Source organism: Pinus tabuliformis, chromosome Q (assembly GCF_031772625.1).
Source record: "Pinus tabuliformis cultivar Carrire ecotype Pingquan chromosome Q, CPIR1, whole genome shotgun sequence".
NCBI lineage: Eukaryota > Viridiplantae > Streptophyta > Pinopsida > Pinales > Pinaceae > Pinus > Pinus tabuliformis.
Genome location: NC_142296.1, coordinates 892,471,098 through 892,486,510, shown reverse-complemented (window position 1 = coordinate 892,486,510; position 15,413 = coordinate 892,471,098). Strand labels below are relative to the sequence as shown.

Genomic DNA, 15,413 nt, shown 5'->3' with positions numbered 1-15,413 from the left:
TTAAAAACATGTATCAAAGACCCATGAAACAGTGTAAAATTGGAACTGTTGAGCCATATATTATGAAATATGAGAGCATGAGTACAATATATGAATGAAGTAGTGCACCCTCATTTGTCTCAAGGACAAGATGGACCAAACCCAGATGATGGAATAGTTGGAAATATGGTTGTTTAGTTGTTGCACCGCTATGCACTACGCTGTCCCAGAAAACAGTTGTTCTGCTGATTTCGACCTATTAAAACGTGCCCAAAAACCGCCAAGAAAATTATGTCCTTTCAGCCTTAGACTCCTTGGAAAAACCCAGAAAAACCCAGAAGGGAATTTCTCTGATTTTGAATTTGGATTTTCGGCCTCTTGGGAGCCCCTCTCTAACTACTACTGTCAAATTCGACTTGCAGGAAATAGCCTGCAAATCCACCTAGAAACACCCCTCAAATGTTGCTTTCACCTGTAGTAGTTGATCCCTTGCTCCCCGGATGACCCTTGGCCCTGATGGCTGCTCACCTAAGCCCCAGGAATTTGCTGCCAGAGGCCACTGTGCAATCCCTCTGTCCACAGATGCGTATTGTTGTGTATACTGACTGGCTGGCTGCAAAAATTTGAGAAAATACCCTCAGCCCTCTACCTTCCTTGCTCTCGGAACTCCTAGCAAGTTAGGGACCTCCTGGCTGGCTCAATCCTCCTCTACATATTTCTGGCTGCCCAGAAAGTACGCAGTCCCTTCCTCTGCGTGGCTGGATGAACTGTGAATTGATGCTGAAACTCCTGCAACCTTTGTGGAACAGCCTCCCTAGGGCGGGCACGGATAGTCCCCCAAAGTAGAGGTTGAATCTTCCCTGCGGAAGACTCGTGGCTAAATAGCCAGTAGACTCGCTAAGCAGCAGAGCATACAAGAGTAAGTTTGTTTGTCAAATAATCAGAATGCTACAAAATGAGAGCTCCATCCTCTTTTATCACTTTGGACCCCCTTAGCCTCTTGTGGGCCCCTCCTTCCACTAGTTCGAATTCCCTCCAACGCATTCCTTGGCCAAGTTCGAATTATGCATGTGGTGGCCCCCACATTCCACTAGCTGCCAGAAATAAATCGAATTGCCTATAGTTCCTAAGTTCTGCGTGTGGGGTCCTCCTCCTAAGCCAAAATTGATGCCAAAATTGTGTTGCTGCACCCCGTGACTAATTCATTTGAGAAGGGACATGACAATCCTCCCCTCCCAAATGTTGCTTGCCCTCAAGCAACCTCAAAGCCGAGTGCTCTAGTATGTGCTCACCCTCCCAGGTGGCATCTTCATCTAGCAAGTTCTTCCAACACACCAAGAACTCCCTGATGGTTCTTCTCATCAGTCTTCTCTCCTTGATTTCCATTATGGCCTCTGGTTCCAACACCAAATGGCCTTCATCATCTAGTGGGGGTAGATCCGCTGCTGTGGTCACCTGTTGTCCCAACACCTTCTTCAGGAACGAGACATAAAATATGTTATGGATCCTGCTCCTCGGAGGCAGTGCTAGCTCATAGGCCACCTCCCCAACCCGCCTAATCACCTGGTACGTCCCATAGAAGCGTGGTTGTAGCTTCTCGACCCCCTTTTGTTTCAGTGTAGGCTGTCTGTAAGGATGCAACCGAAGGTACCTATGTCCCCCTCCTCAAAGTGCCTCTCTACCCTATGCCAATCTGCATATAATTTTCGTTGATTCTGGGTTGTTACTAGATTATCCTTGAGAGTTTTGAGGATATCTTGGCTCTCTTGGACCTAGTGTTTGGCCTTTGGGGCCCGACTGTCTCTGAAAATAACACGAGCAAAAGTTAGAGATCATAACCATAGAGGGCACGGAAACGAGTTATATCGATAGACATGTGGTGCATGGTGTTGTAGCAGAACTCGCCCAAGTGTAACCACCGAATCCACGTCCTCTGCTATTCCTTGGGTACCCCTCCAACCACTAGTTAACCCTCTCTATCTGGCCATCCGTTTGAGGGTGGTAACTGGTGCTAGAAGTAAGCTTTGTCCCAACCAACTTGAAAAGCTCCTGCCAAAAGCCACCCATGAATCCACTGTCTCTGTCGCTAACAATGTTCTTGGAGAGTCCATGTAGTCTGAAAACCTCTCGGAAGAACAACTCGGTAACCTAGGCAGTGGTGAATCTAGTGGGGATGGCGAAGAAGTGGACAAATTTGGTCAGCCTGTCAACTGCCACATATATGCAATCCTTCCCTTGTACTGTGGGGATCCCTGTGATGAAATCAATCGAGATACTTTACCATTTCCCCTCTGGAATGGGAAGTGGCTATAATAGCCCTGCAGGGTGAGTCAACTCCCGCGTCACACTCCCTTACGTGCTGTAGTACATCCTCCTTGAGGCCTTTCCACGTGAACCTTTCCTGAATAGCCACGTAAGTCTTCCGGAACCCCTGGTGTCCAGACAATGGTGAATCGTGAGCTGCCTGGAGTACCCTCTCCCTCAACTGCAAGTTGGGCACTAAGTAAATGCGCCCCTTGTAATAAATGACCTCATCCATCACACGGTAACGCTCATCTGCATGTGTCCCCTCTAGCACCTCACAGGCCTTCCTGTCCTTGGAGTACTCAACCAACAACTGAGCCTTCCAATCCTGGCAGATGCTCATAAGAGATAACCCAGCCGATCTCCTGGATAGAGCATCGGCCACCACATTGTGCTTGCCCCACACATACTCAATATCAAAGTCGTAGGCCTGCACCTTGTTGACCCATCTCTGTTGACTGTCATTGAGGCCCTGTTGCCCCATGAAATGTCGAAGACTGTTGTGATCAAATTTCACTATGAATCGGTTGCCCGCCAAGTACTGGCGGAACTTGGCCAATGCATGCATGATGACCAACATCTCCTTGTCATATATAGAATATGACAGTTCATGCGGTAAGAGCTTCCGACTCTCAAAAGCTATGGGGTGCCCCTCCTGTGACAATACGGCTCCAACTCCTACCCCTGATGCATTGCACTCCATCGTGAATGGCTAGGAAAAATCTGGGAGTGCCAAAACATGGCAACTGCTCATCACCTCCTTGAGGTGATCGAAAGCGGCCTGTGCTCCCTCAGTCCATGTGAAGGCCCCTTTCTTGGTCAAGTCGGTCAAGGGTGCTGCCAGTTGTGAGAACCCCTTGACAAACTTCCTATAGTAAGTGCAAATACCCAAGAAGCCTCTTAGCATGGTCACGTATCAGGGTACTGGCCAATCCTGGATGGCCCGGATCTTCTCCTCATGAACCTTCACCCCATCTCCTCCAATGATATGCTCGAGATAAAGCATCTCTGTCAATCCAAACTTGCATTTGGAGAGCTTGGCATAGAACTGCTACTCCTCCAGAATGCGCAGTACCTCCTCCAAGTGTTGGAGGTGCTCCTCCCATGTCCAACTATAGATCAGGATGTCATCAAAAAACACTAGCACGAACCTCCTCAGCTACCCCCAAAAGATGTGGTTCATGCAAGACTGAAATGTGGTGGGAGCGTTGGTCAGCCCAAATGGCATGACCAAAAACTCAAAGTGCCCATAGTGGCACCAGAATGCTATCTTTGGGATGTCCTGATCCCAAACTTTGATCTGGTGGTACCCCGAACATAGATCGATCTTAGAGAAGTACTTGGCTCCTCTAAGCTCATCCATTAGCTCATCAATGCGGGGAATGGGGTACCAGTTCTTGAGGGTCTTCCTGTTAAGGGCTCTGTAGTCTATGCACATCCTGAGGGTCCCATCCTTCTTCTTCACCAACACTACGGAAGAAGCAAAAGGACTGGAACTAGGCCTGATGTGACCCAAAGCAAGCAACTCCTGAATAACCTTCTCTATCTCGTCCTTATAGGCTTTGGGGTGCCTGTAAGGAGTAGTGATGACTGCCTGTATACCCGGCTCTAGCTCAATGGTGTGCTCAAACCCTCTATCTGGTGGCTGCCCTGGTGGAATGTCCTCGAACACCACTGCATACCTGCCTGATGTGACCCAACGTAGGCAACTCATGAATAACCTTATCTATCTCGTCCTTATAGGCTTTGGGGTGCCTGTAAGGAGTAGTGATGACTACCTGTATACCCTACTCTAGCTCAATGGTGTGCTCAAACCCTCTATATGGTGACTTCCCTGGTGGAATGTCCTCGAACACCACTGCATACCTGTCCAAAAGAACCTGTACGTCTGCTGGTGGTGACTGTGCCTGTCCCCCAGCCTCTAAGATCCTCAACTCGACTGCCCATGCAATGTCCCCATGTCGAAGATCTGCCTCCATCCTATGGGCCGAAACTATTTGAGGCGGATAAGACTACATGCCTCTCAAAACCACCAATTTGCCGTTTGGCCCCATGAACTCCATCTTAGGTTTCCTCCAATCTATCGTAACTCTCCCAAGGGAATACAACCACTGGACACCCATCACCACGTTGGTGTCTGGCACATCGACCACAAAGAAGTGGTCCGTCATTGAGTAGTTTCCCATAACTACTGTCAAGGAGGGCACGTATCTGGTACACTGGATGGTACGGTCACCTGGCACTAGGATGGAGAATCCCTCAAACTCTGTCATGGTGAGGCCCCTCCTCTGGACCAGCTGTGCATCTATGAAGTTGTGGGTAGCCCCACTGTCCACTAGTACCAACACCCTCTGCCCCTATACCGTACCTCTGATCCTGAGTGTCAAAAACTTAGGAATCCCGCATAGAGAAGCAAGGACTCCCCCTGATGAGGCAAGAGATGCCCCTCCCTGTGGAGGTGGTGGTGGTGGTGGCCCTCTGTCCCCCAAACTCTCTCCATCTGTCCCACCACAATCTTGCTCCACCTCGTCCTCCTGGTCACTGTCAGAAAAGACCTCAATGTAATGTGCTCTACCTATTGTGCACCTATGGCCTAGTGCCCAGGGCTCTCTTCATGTGAAGCATAGCTTCCTCCTCCGGAGGTCCTTCCGTGTCTCCTCATCTAGCTGCCCCCTCCCCTATGTGGTCCTCAGTGGTGGGGCTCTAGTGTCATGCCCCTTCTGTGGGAAAGAGGTCCATGTAGGGAATGACGCTCTGGTCTTGGGGATGGCCCCTTGCAAATCTCTGGTGCACACCACCGCCTCCTACAGCGTAGAGGGTCTGCATGACTTCACCAGTCCACGTAAAGGCTCAAGCAAACCCTCAATGAAGGTGTATACCCTCCTAGCCTCGGACAAATCCAGGACCATCACTGACACACGCAAAAAATCAAAAAAATACTGCTCTGGGTTGCCTGTCTGGCACAGTTGTGTCAGCTCCCTGAAGGATGCCTCCAGATCCCTCTGATCAAATCGCTCCACCACCCTCCTGGTGAAGTCCTCATACGAAACTATCTGGGCATGCCCCAAAGTGGTTAGGCCGTGAAACCACCAGTCATGGGCTTCCCCCTCCAAGTGTAGTGCTGCCATCTTAATGGCCTCCTGTTCTGTCATCCGGTTGAGTTGAAAGTATGTGTCCATCTTTTCAACCCAAGCCCTGGCTGTGCACTTGGCAGTGCCATCAAATGTAGGGAAGTACATCCTCCCTATAGTTCTCTACAGCTCATAGTTTTGGGCCCCCTGTCCTCCGTACCCCTTGTTCCTCTCACTCTGCTTGAGCTTGCAGTAATCTCTAAAGGAGAGGGCTTCTTTGAAATCTTCGTCCATCGCCTGCCACTCTCTGAAGTAATCCCCCATCTAGGGAGTGTCTTCCTCCCTTGCTGGTTCGATTTGTGCTATTGGCACGAAGGAGGGTAGTGTGGCCCTAGTGGGCACACTCATTGAAGGGCGTTGCGCTGCTGGTGAGGGATGATCAAAGGGTTGAGAAGCCCTGGAAGTCTCTCCACACAAAAACCCTCTAGGTGTGGCTCTGTCTCGGCTCTGTGATTTGATCTCCTCCAGCATGTCTTTTTGCCCCTTGGCCAGTTCACTCAGAGCCCTCAAGAGGCTATCAAAAGTCATCTCCTCCTTACCCTTGGGCTCTATCATTTCCTCTTCTTCGACCACTGTTTTCCCTCTTTCCTCTGTGTCTAGTGTAATTTCCAGCTCCCTTTCTCTGCTCGTATACCTCTGCCTCCGATAAGTGATGTTCTCCCGGTCTTCTCCTCTCATACGAAACCAACCCCACAGCCGAGTCAAGAATTAGGCTCTGTTACCACTGTAATGTTCTTAAACAGGACTTTAAGTGATATTTCAAATAAACAAACAGTGCAGCAACATAAAATTAAAAACATGTATCAAACACCCATGAAACACTATAAAATTGGAACTGTTGAGCTATATATTATGAAATATGAGAGCATGAGTACAATATATGAATGAAGTGGTGCACATGCACTTGTCTCAAGGACAAGATGGACCAAATCCAAGTGATGGAATAGCTGGAAAGATGGTTGTTTAGTTGCTGCACCACTATGCGCTGCGCTGTCCCAGAGAACAGTTGTTCTGCTGATTTCGACCTATTGGAATCAATGTTTTAAAACTCCGACTCTGCTGAGGGTCGACTCCGACTCCGACTCCGACTCAATATCGACTTGGCCGGCTCGATTTCAATGACTCGGTTGTTGTAAAAAATACATTAAATATTTATTTTTTATAAAACACATAATTTTAAAGATTTTCATTCATGTTTCCAAACACACAACATTAGAATATAGATAAAGACAACATATCCTCAAAGTAGGCTCATGAATATATCCATTATATTAAAATGGCACCCAGTGCACTATCCAATACATACACAATGATGATATAGAGATCAAAACAAAAACACATAACCAAGGAGGCTAGAAATGGCCTCTACAACAAAAGTCTGTGACCAGTACTACTGGCTACTGCTAGAGTTGCCAACATCATCTGGCTCAGTGTTACTTGGGAGTAGGAGCAAAAGCGGGGAGCGGGAATGAAAACGGGAGTGGGGAGCGGGAGCAACATTTTCGGAAGCTCCCGGTTTGGGAGCGAATCCCAGAGGAGTTCGACAACCAATGTCACTAAGATCAAGGTACATAGAGGGATTGGTGCTCTTGATTAAATACGAGTTCCATACCCTAATACATGACAAAATTCAATGGAAACATTGCAATCCCCCAATCCTAAAATCTTGAAAAACCGATAAGTCTGTTGGATTTTGAATGAAATCTAAAATTCTGCTTTCTCCATATGAAATCCAATGAGGCCAGAACCACTCTCAAACATCCTGAGTCATTTCATGGTAATGTTAAAAATTTAAGTAAAAAGATGAAAATGAAGATTAAGGAATTAACATTACCATGAATAGCATAGCCTTAGTAGGGCAATATGATCAAATACTAGGGTTTGGGAGAGGGGAATGGACCCCAAAGACCAACAAACTAATTCATAAACCCCTTTGGAGTCCCCCACACTTAGAAAATTAAAAAAAAATAAAAAAAAACGTGTTTTTATGGTTCACTGGCCACTTTCAGCTACCCGGCCATCTTGTCTACAAAGGAAAACGGTCAAAAGCAAAAGAGGATGCTAGAGTGGTAACCCAAAAAATGAAACATTTTCATTTAACTGAATTATCATTTCTATTATAACTGTTATACTGTGAATCCATCACAAGCACTGAGGATATTGTGGGCACAGGGAATTTGATGTTTATATTGTATCGATCCATGACGCAACCAGGGCCAACATCCAATTTCCATGTCTTGAATAGTACCAAAATCTCAATGTGAACTTATGTCTATGAAACAGTCATTTGTACAGAACACATATTTGTAAGCTGAATTGTCAAGCATTCTTCATAGGCAACTTATCAATCACAAACATAAAAATATATGAGTCTATTCATGATACCTAGAAGATGCATTAACAGGCTAAATAAAATACAGTACAAGATAAATGCAGGTTTACATGACGCATTGCAATATTGCAGCTTGCATGTGACAATATGACTATAGATATCAATGTATCTCCACAAAACACATTTCATGTGGGAACACGACAGATATTGATGAAATCAGCTCACCTGAAGTACTGTCTCATTCGATTTAAGCTTGATGGATTTCCCCGGTTCTAGTTTGGTAGAGAGATATTGACCATGATCACTAGAAATCCGGTAAGTAGAAGAAAACAATTTGGCAAGCCCAATATGGCTTCCAGAGTGAACATACAAAATTGTTGACTCTGCCATTCATCAAAGAGTAATGTAAAATGAGAAATACAGTGTATTTTGCTCTCTATTTAGAACAGGGATGTAATGTAGCTCACCTAAAGGTGTAGAGAAAATCCTGTCAACTTCAGTTTCAAAGATAAACTGCAATGGAGCTTGATCATTCACAGAACCAGACTCAGAAAATGAGTTTGGATCTAATTCTCCATTACTCCTTGCCTCACTTGTACCTCCCACAATAGGATCTTTGGCACTCACTTCCATGAAATGCAAAGTAAGCCCAGTCTTATCATCATCGAGAATTGCATATTGATTATCAGTAGGGCCAATCAAAGCCACGTCTCGCCCTATATGAAACACAATTCAGAATCGCAGCTGAAGCTATTGTGGAAAGCATTGAAAACAAAGAACAAAATTGAGTTTCTTCCATTCAGAGCATGGATGAAGTATGTTAGCAACCTGTAAAAGTGTTCACTTTTTCACCAACAGCTTGCAAGTCGATAAGGTCTCGATATATAACAACCTCATTCGTTGCATCACACAATTCAAAGACAACCAGAAAAAGATGTTGCTTTTCACTGTATAGCATGCGCTTTGGATACCGTTCATTTCCCCCAAGAGCCTGCAACTTAGAAACAACTACAGCAATATTCAAAGAGCAGAAAATACATGAGCAAAACACTATAATAAGACTATGTGAACTCAATAGATACCAGCCAGTGTAATAATATAAGCATACCCCTTTGCTGCCTTTAATTAAAATTATGAGAAAGGCTATTAATGCATGTGCATTATTTGTACCGTTGGGGAAAGTTTCTTGTATATATTGTACTCTCCAGTCGAAAGGTTATAAGCAGTGAGGTTGCATCCATCCATAAAAAATGCCCTGACCGGATAATGCAAAATACGTTGCTCCTTGTTGAAAAAATTGAGATCTAAGTGGAACGGCTGGAAAGGAAACAAATGCTATTATTAAAACACAAAAAACATGAGTTTAGTATATACTACAAGCAAGAAGATCCTCAAAACGATTTTGTGTAAAACACCTGGCACACAGGAATGTCTCTAAGTGGATGACTTGTGTCTGCAATAGTAAGAAGTGGCAAGCGTGGTATTGGGCCACTCTTTGCATGTTCCTCCAACAAATGCTGCAAATGATAAGCACTGTAAATTCTGATGTTTTTGATAATAATGAATTAATTATTAGTGAAGAATTCCAAATAAAATGAACACGTTTTCCACAACAAAACCCTTTCGTTCAAACAAGAGATGAAAGATTGTTAGTCAACATACACTATGGAGAAAAGCCTTCCGGACAATATCTGAAATCGTAAGCTGATTTTGACTGCAATCAACATCAGGAAACTTCAGAATAGGATAAAAGGCCCAAACAGCAATTTCAGGAGAACTAACACTAAGAATAGAAATTAACTATCACAAAACAGTGAGTTTTCAGATTAAACCAATATATCAACATGCCAACTATCGCTCCTTTCAGATGGAACACAAATCAGAACTAGGTATGTCATCAAGATTTACCAGGCTAATACTTCGCAAAACAAAAGAAATGTTACAAGCACCTCAGTAAATTCAAACCAATCCACAATTGGATCGGAGGATAAGGCTGAATGCTAATTGGAAATTGGTACAGGCAACAGAAAGTATGAAATTTAAGTGTGTAAGCAAGATAGGAAGACTCACTGCTTTTATCTAAAGTGCATCTTATCAGGGTTCTGCTCTTGGAGTTTTGTCTAGAAATCAGGGCCCAAGAAGACCCCATGGAAAAAGCCCAATCGAAGAAAAAAAAGCCAATCAAACTTTTGCTACCATATTTGCATGCAAGTTAATATCCAGTAAACTTAAAAAAAAGAAGCCCAGGGAGTAAATCCACATGCAAGTAAAGAAGAATCCAGTGTTTGACAAGGGAGGATGTGTTGGAAACACTGAGAGGGGGGTGAATCAATAATTCTTACAATTGTATTTTTAACTTCACAGAGCAATAATTATCATTAACATTAGATCAATTCAACATCACATGAACAGTAAACAACACCATTCAACAATGCACAAACATTAAGACAATAGACAACAGATTTTTAATTGGAAATCCCACCGGGACAAAAACCATCAAACGCTTCTTAATATTTGTCTTCAATAAAATGTACATCAATATTTTCAACTCCAACCGATAGAGGTTCCAACCCCTTAGTTTACAAGATCCAACTTGTAGGACACTCCAACACCCTATTTACCAGCTGCAACTAGAGTGACGCTTCAATGCCCTAGTTTACAAGCTCCAACCTAAAGGATGCTCCAAAACCATGTTTACCAACTGCAACTGGAAGGACACTCCAATGCCATGTGCAGGCTCCAACCTTCCCTTGCACCACCTTGCCACCCTGATGAACCAGTGGACCACGTTTCACAATTTTCAGACTAGATCCACCTGCGCTCAACAATCAATACAAAAGAAACTACAATATAATTTGTCTTTGCTTTTCTGCACATCAAACCCTAGCTGCTAAACAACTCATCTCTACTCGATCTCAATACCAAATCTGACTGCTGCACAACACTGCCATCTCTGTCGACTCTTATTGCTGCTGCTGCTACCACTGTCTGTTCTTACTTCACTATAGCTACTACTCTGTAAGAACACTGACACCACTGTTCCAACTATCCATTGTCACTGCTGCTACTATCATTGTCCACTTTTGTCCCACAATATTCAGCCACACTTGGTAATTCAACCTCATAATTCTCTGCTCATGAAAATGACAGGTAGCACCATAAACCATATGTCGCCATCATCACTGTCATGTAGATTTTTGTCACATGTCAAAGTCACTGTTAACAAGATCACTGCCACTGTTAAGGTCACTGTTATGTAACAAGGTCAATGGGTCACTGTTATGCCAAGGTTTGCTGTTATGTCAAAGTCAACACCGAGTTACTGTCAAATAGATTACTATCTCATTGTCATATGGATCACTTGTCTTATAGAGACATTGTCAGAACATCATCACTGTCATATCATCATCAACCCATACACCACTGTCATATCACTGTAACATCCATTCACTGCTATAACAGGAGTATGACCATGAAACTAAACTGAAGATGAGACTGCAAGCAATTTCTTATCCAGGCTTCTTAAAATGACACACGACAATTTGATGACAACAAGAGTGTATATTTCTTGTGATAGGGCAAACCTTCACATCAAGAATAAACCCTTCTTACTGTCAACTATAAGTTTATAACTTGTTGGTTAGGGTTTCTTATAAGAGCCAACATACCTCAAAAGTGTGCTTTATTAACCACAGAAGATCATCATCTTACAATTGATTTTGATGCCAAGATCAACCTAGTGTATGGAGACCAAACCTTTCCACTATGGCTGCTTCAACGCTTTAAACTACATGCCACAAGTAAGTGTCCAGGACTTGCCCAAAGGTCGGCTTAATTCCTCCTTGCCAGGCACATATATATTTGTGAATCCAGCGAATTCTAGACCAACACAGCTTCAGGACAGTGAGACCAAACAAGCCATTGACTAGGCTGAAAACTTCCAACACAACAGTTACAATAATTAAAGTAATTTCTGTGTTGTGGAGTCTTGTATTACCAACAGATGCAGGGTTCTTAGATCAATTAAATTCTGTAAAACAAATCAACAATACTTCCTAAAAGGACCTGTGCAACCGTATCTTCTTTACAATGTAACTCGGTACTGTTTGTGCAATAGAAGGCCGAAGTCAATTGAAGTTTCAGGTCCTGTGTATAATGAAAGAGTAGACGTACCTTAGCAATAGTCCTCGGTCTGCTTTAAGGGAGATCCGAATGACTTTAATGATCCAAAAAACATCCTTTGTTGAGGCTTAAGTTAACCTTCAATGGACCACACCGATAGAACATATACAAAGTCTTAACTTTCTTGCTTGAAAAAAGGTTCATAGAGTGCCAGAGATCAAGGTCACACTGTTCAGAGGTTCTTGCACAGAAAACAGCTGTATCAAGGCTTCAACTCCACCGCACTCATACCACTACACTTATCACAGTCCTTGGTCTTCTTTTACAGTCAGACCTATACCAAATAAGACAAGAGGTCTCCCCTTCACTAGTCTTCAAAGACCGCAGAGAAATAGATACTATATGCTCAGAATTAATGCCCTAAGGGACTGCCACAAAGATCAACAAGGAAACCACAGATCCGCACTTTAGATTAGGGCCTAGACACTGCTCAACAGATCCCAAAAGAATACAAACCCTTACTGCTCAGAGATGACAATGGTTTCAGGCCTATCATTCGATTGGCTTCCTCTCCACAGCGCCAAAAATTTCAGATCACAATCACAAAGAATATACGTTGAATTGCATTCCATTGGAGCTGAGATGTGGCTCCTTTTTATAGACTTTGGAGGGGTTCATAAGGCCCAACCTAATGCTCTTTTGGAGGGAGACTAGTGTTTCAAATTCAACAATATTAGAGGGAAAAACCCCCTTTGAGGGTTTTGAAGTTTGAACCTCGATTGCCTTTTAGACCCAAGGCGCTCACATACCCTTGTTTCAAAAGACAATTATTCACCATCAACCTTTTGCCACAAGAAACACTATTTTAATTCTTGGTGAGGAACCTTATGACATAAGCATTTGTCTTGGCCAAGGAAAAGCTGCCACATAATCACCCTTTGGGGTTTTTTCCCACAGGTTGGAGCATCAAACTTCAAACAAGCATAACTCCCAAACTGTTAAGGCTCTTGTGGCATGCAACATACAACCGGAATCAGTTTGGCGAGGAGCGTCTAATGACGATGATATTGAGATCAAATTCACTGAATTTCATCCTCAAACACCTCAACAAACGTGGGGCTACTAGGGTTTCCAACCATCCTTTTGTTGGAGCTTCCAGCTAATGAAGTCTAGAGAAATATTAAGAGCGTTCAATAACGGACGTTGGCATCAATGGCAACACCATTCAATAGGATGTTCTAGTGCTCGGTAGGAAAACTAGCCACCTGACTCACAAAACACTGAGCAAAGGACCGTTTCATCTCAGCAACCAAAGAACAGGGCCAGCAGGACAAGCAACAAATTTGCTAATTGTGGCAGTGTCGAGCAAAATGGGTAGAAGACTGTAGTTCTCAATGGCCTTTGCTCGATAAAGGAGGAAGGGAAAATTCTCAGAAAAGGAACTAGGAACCTAACTCATCAAGGATTAAGCAAACGATGGGTTCAATTCGTTGAGCAGAGGACTATTTCATCTCACCAAGCAGAGGATTGGTTTCTTTACCAAGCAAAGGACTTTGTTGACAGGATTTTCTTTAGAAGGTGGCAATCCGAAAACCCCCATATAAAACAAAATGATAAATAAGATAGATAATTTTATTAATGTTCAACGAATGACCACAAATACAGGTCAATGGAAGTGTTGCATACCATAGTGTTGATACAATGTGGAAGCACAAAAACAGCTCCTTTATAAAGTGCACAAAAAGTAAAGTATTGATATAGGTTGAGACCTGAAAACTGGACACTTGTAGCAGAAAATAGATCTAGAAGAAAAATACAACAGGAATGATTCCAAAATCCAGAATGCAAATACAAATAATGCAAGAGTCTCAAACTTCAGAGGCTATAGTTTCAGATGCAGGGGATGTGACAGAGAAAACAATCAGGCTTTGGCAAGGTGAGATAGCCCTAGGCCATCTCCATCACAATAGAAAGGCAATCACAGAGGGCCATGACAGCAACCACTCTTAGATTAGCATATGTACATCACATGGACACCACATCAACACAACCATCAAAGATGGGGAACAGAGGGAAATTACAAAAATATTCCAATTGAGTCATTTCAAGTGTCAATTAAATTCTTGGTGACCAAGAACCATCAAGAAGTGAACATCTTGATGAAAATTTGGTCAATTATAAGATTCCAGTTAGAAGTTTCTTGTATTCTACGGGGGAGATTTTTGAGTTTATGCTGAGTTGCCCAGCAATAACTTTTGTCAAACAGTTTGTTTGTGTTCTGCTGTAGGTGATTACAATTTAAACTTAAGAAAATAAGCACAGTGAATAGCATGCGGCCAAAATATCACTTCCAGAGGCTCCAACAAATTTATTAATATTCATAAATTTACTAACAGCTGACACATAGTGCAGTAAACAAACTGGACTAAATTTATTTTTATGTTTCTCTTAGAGTATACAATGCACGAAAAATGAGGGAACAGGTGAACCTGGAAATTTGTCACAATGAGACAGCCTTCAGATAATAAACAAAGATGAGTTTCAAACCAGCCTCTTGTACCCAGAACTGTTGGCCTGCAAATACCCTCAGTGCTGCGTTGACTGCAGGAAAAAGGGTCCATGTTGATTTTGGGTAGCATTGGATGTGCTCTAGCTCCGAAATTTTGTGGAGGGGCTAGAATACATGAGATCTCAAGAACCCAGAAATCGTTTGGAGAAATTCCAACCGGATGAAGAGTTATTAAAATAAATAATATTTTTAATGGGTTCCTAAGTGTAAACTTAGAAAAATAAAAATATTAATGGGTATTAATAAGAATATGGGTGAGAAACTTCTAAGTGATGAGGATCAAGTCAGTTTTAATCTTAGTCATTGATTAGGGACTTAATCTTGGTCATTGATTCATTAACAAAAAAAGTATAAGAGGAGGCTTGAGGGTCAGTTGGAGATACATTGGAGAGATCAGTCAGTTCGATTTTTCTAGGGCGAGGTTTGCTGAGAAAATTGAACAAGTGATTTGTTGCAGTGAGAGGGGCAGTAGCAGAGAGTTGGATCGAAAGGGAGTTCCGAGCCAACGAGTACCAGTCAGAGAGGCAACGCAGAGGCCTACGCAGCCCAGGAAGGGGCTCACGCAGAGCTGACGTAGGCCAAGAGGGTTCTTGCAGTGGCAGTGCGAGATAATCGAGGGAAGTTCGAGATTTTGCTGGGAGTTCGATGTTCTGAGCCGGGAGGGCTAAAGTCGAAGCTTCTGAGGGCAAATCGATCCAACAGAGAAGTGACGCAGTCTCCTAGAGGCAAGACGTTGGCCCACATAGAGCAAATTGTGTTGGGATTTTCGCAGTGCTTGCCGAAGTCAGCCATTCAGTGGATCAATTGTGACTTAGAAAACGAGATAAACCCTCCTATGTATTTCTTGCTACCGATATTTCTCTGAAAGGTTAGCTGGTGTGAGAGGCAACCTATTGTACTCAGATTCTACTTGCTTAATAATACAAACCCTCTATATGCTACACCGGTTTTCCTGCATTGGGTTTTTCCGGGAACA

At 43.3% G+C, this 15,413-nt stretch overlaps 1 protein-coding gene across 1 annotated transcript in view; it reads right to left on the bottom strand.

The window, feature by feature from the left end:
* The window catches only part of LOC149222349 (uncharacterized), a 128,557-nt gene that overhangs the window by 36,937 nt on the left and 76,207 nt on the right, over positions 1-15,413 (bottom strand). Inside the window, 8 exon segments of the mRNA XM_089387573.1 lie at positions 7,972-8,129; positions 8,214-8,462; positions 8,575-8,737; positions 8,917-9,063; positions 9,162-9,263; positions 9,409-9,460; positions 11,920-11,995; positions 12,098-12,161. Of these exon segments, the coding sequence (XP_089243699.1) occupies positions 7,972-8,129; positions 8,214-8,462; positions 8,575-8,737; positions 8,917-9,063; positions 9,162-9,263; positions 9,409-9,460; positions 11,920-11,995; positions 12,098-12,161 (1,011 nt within the window).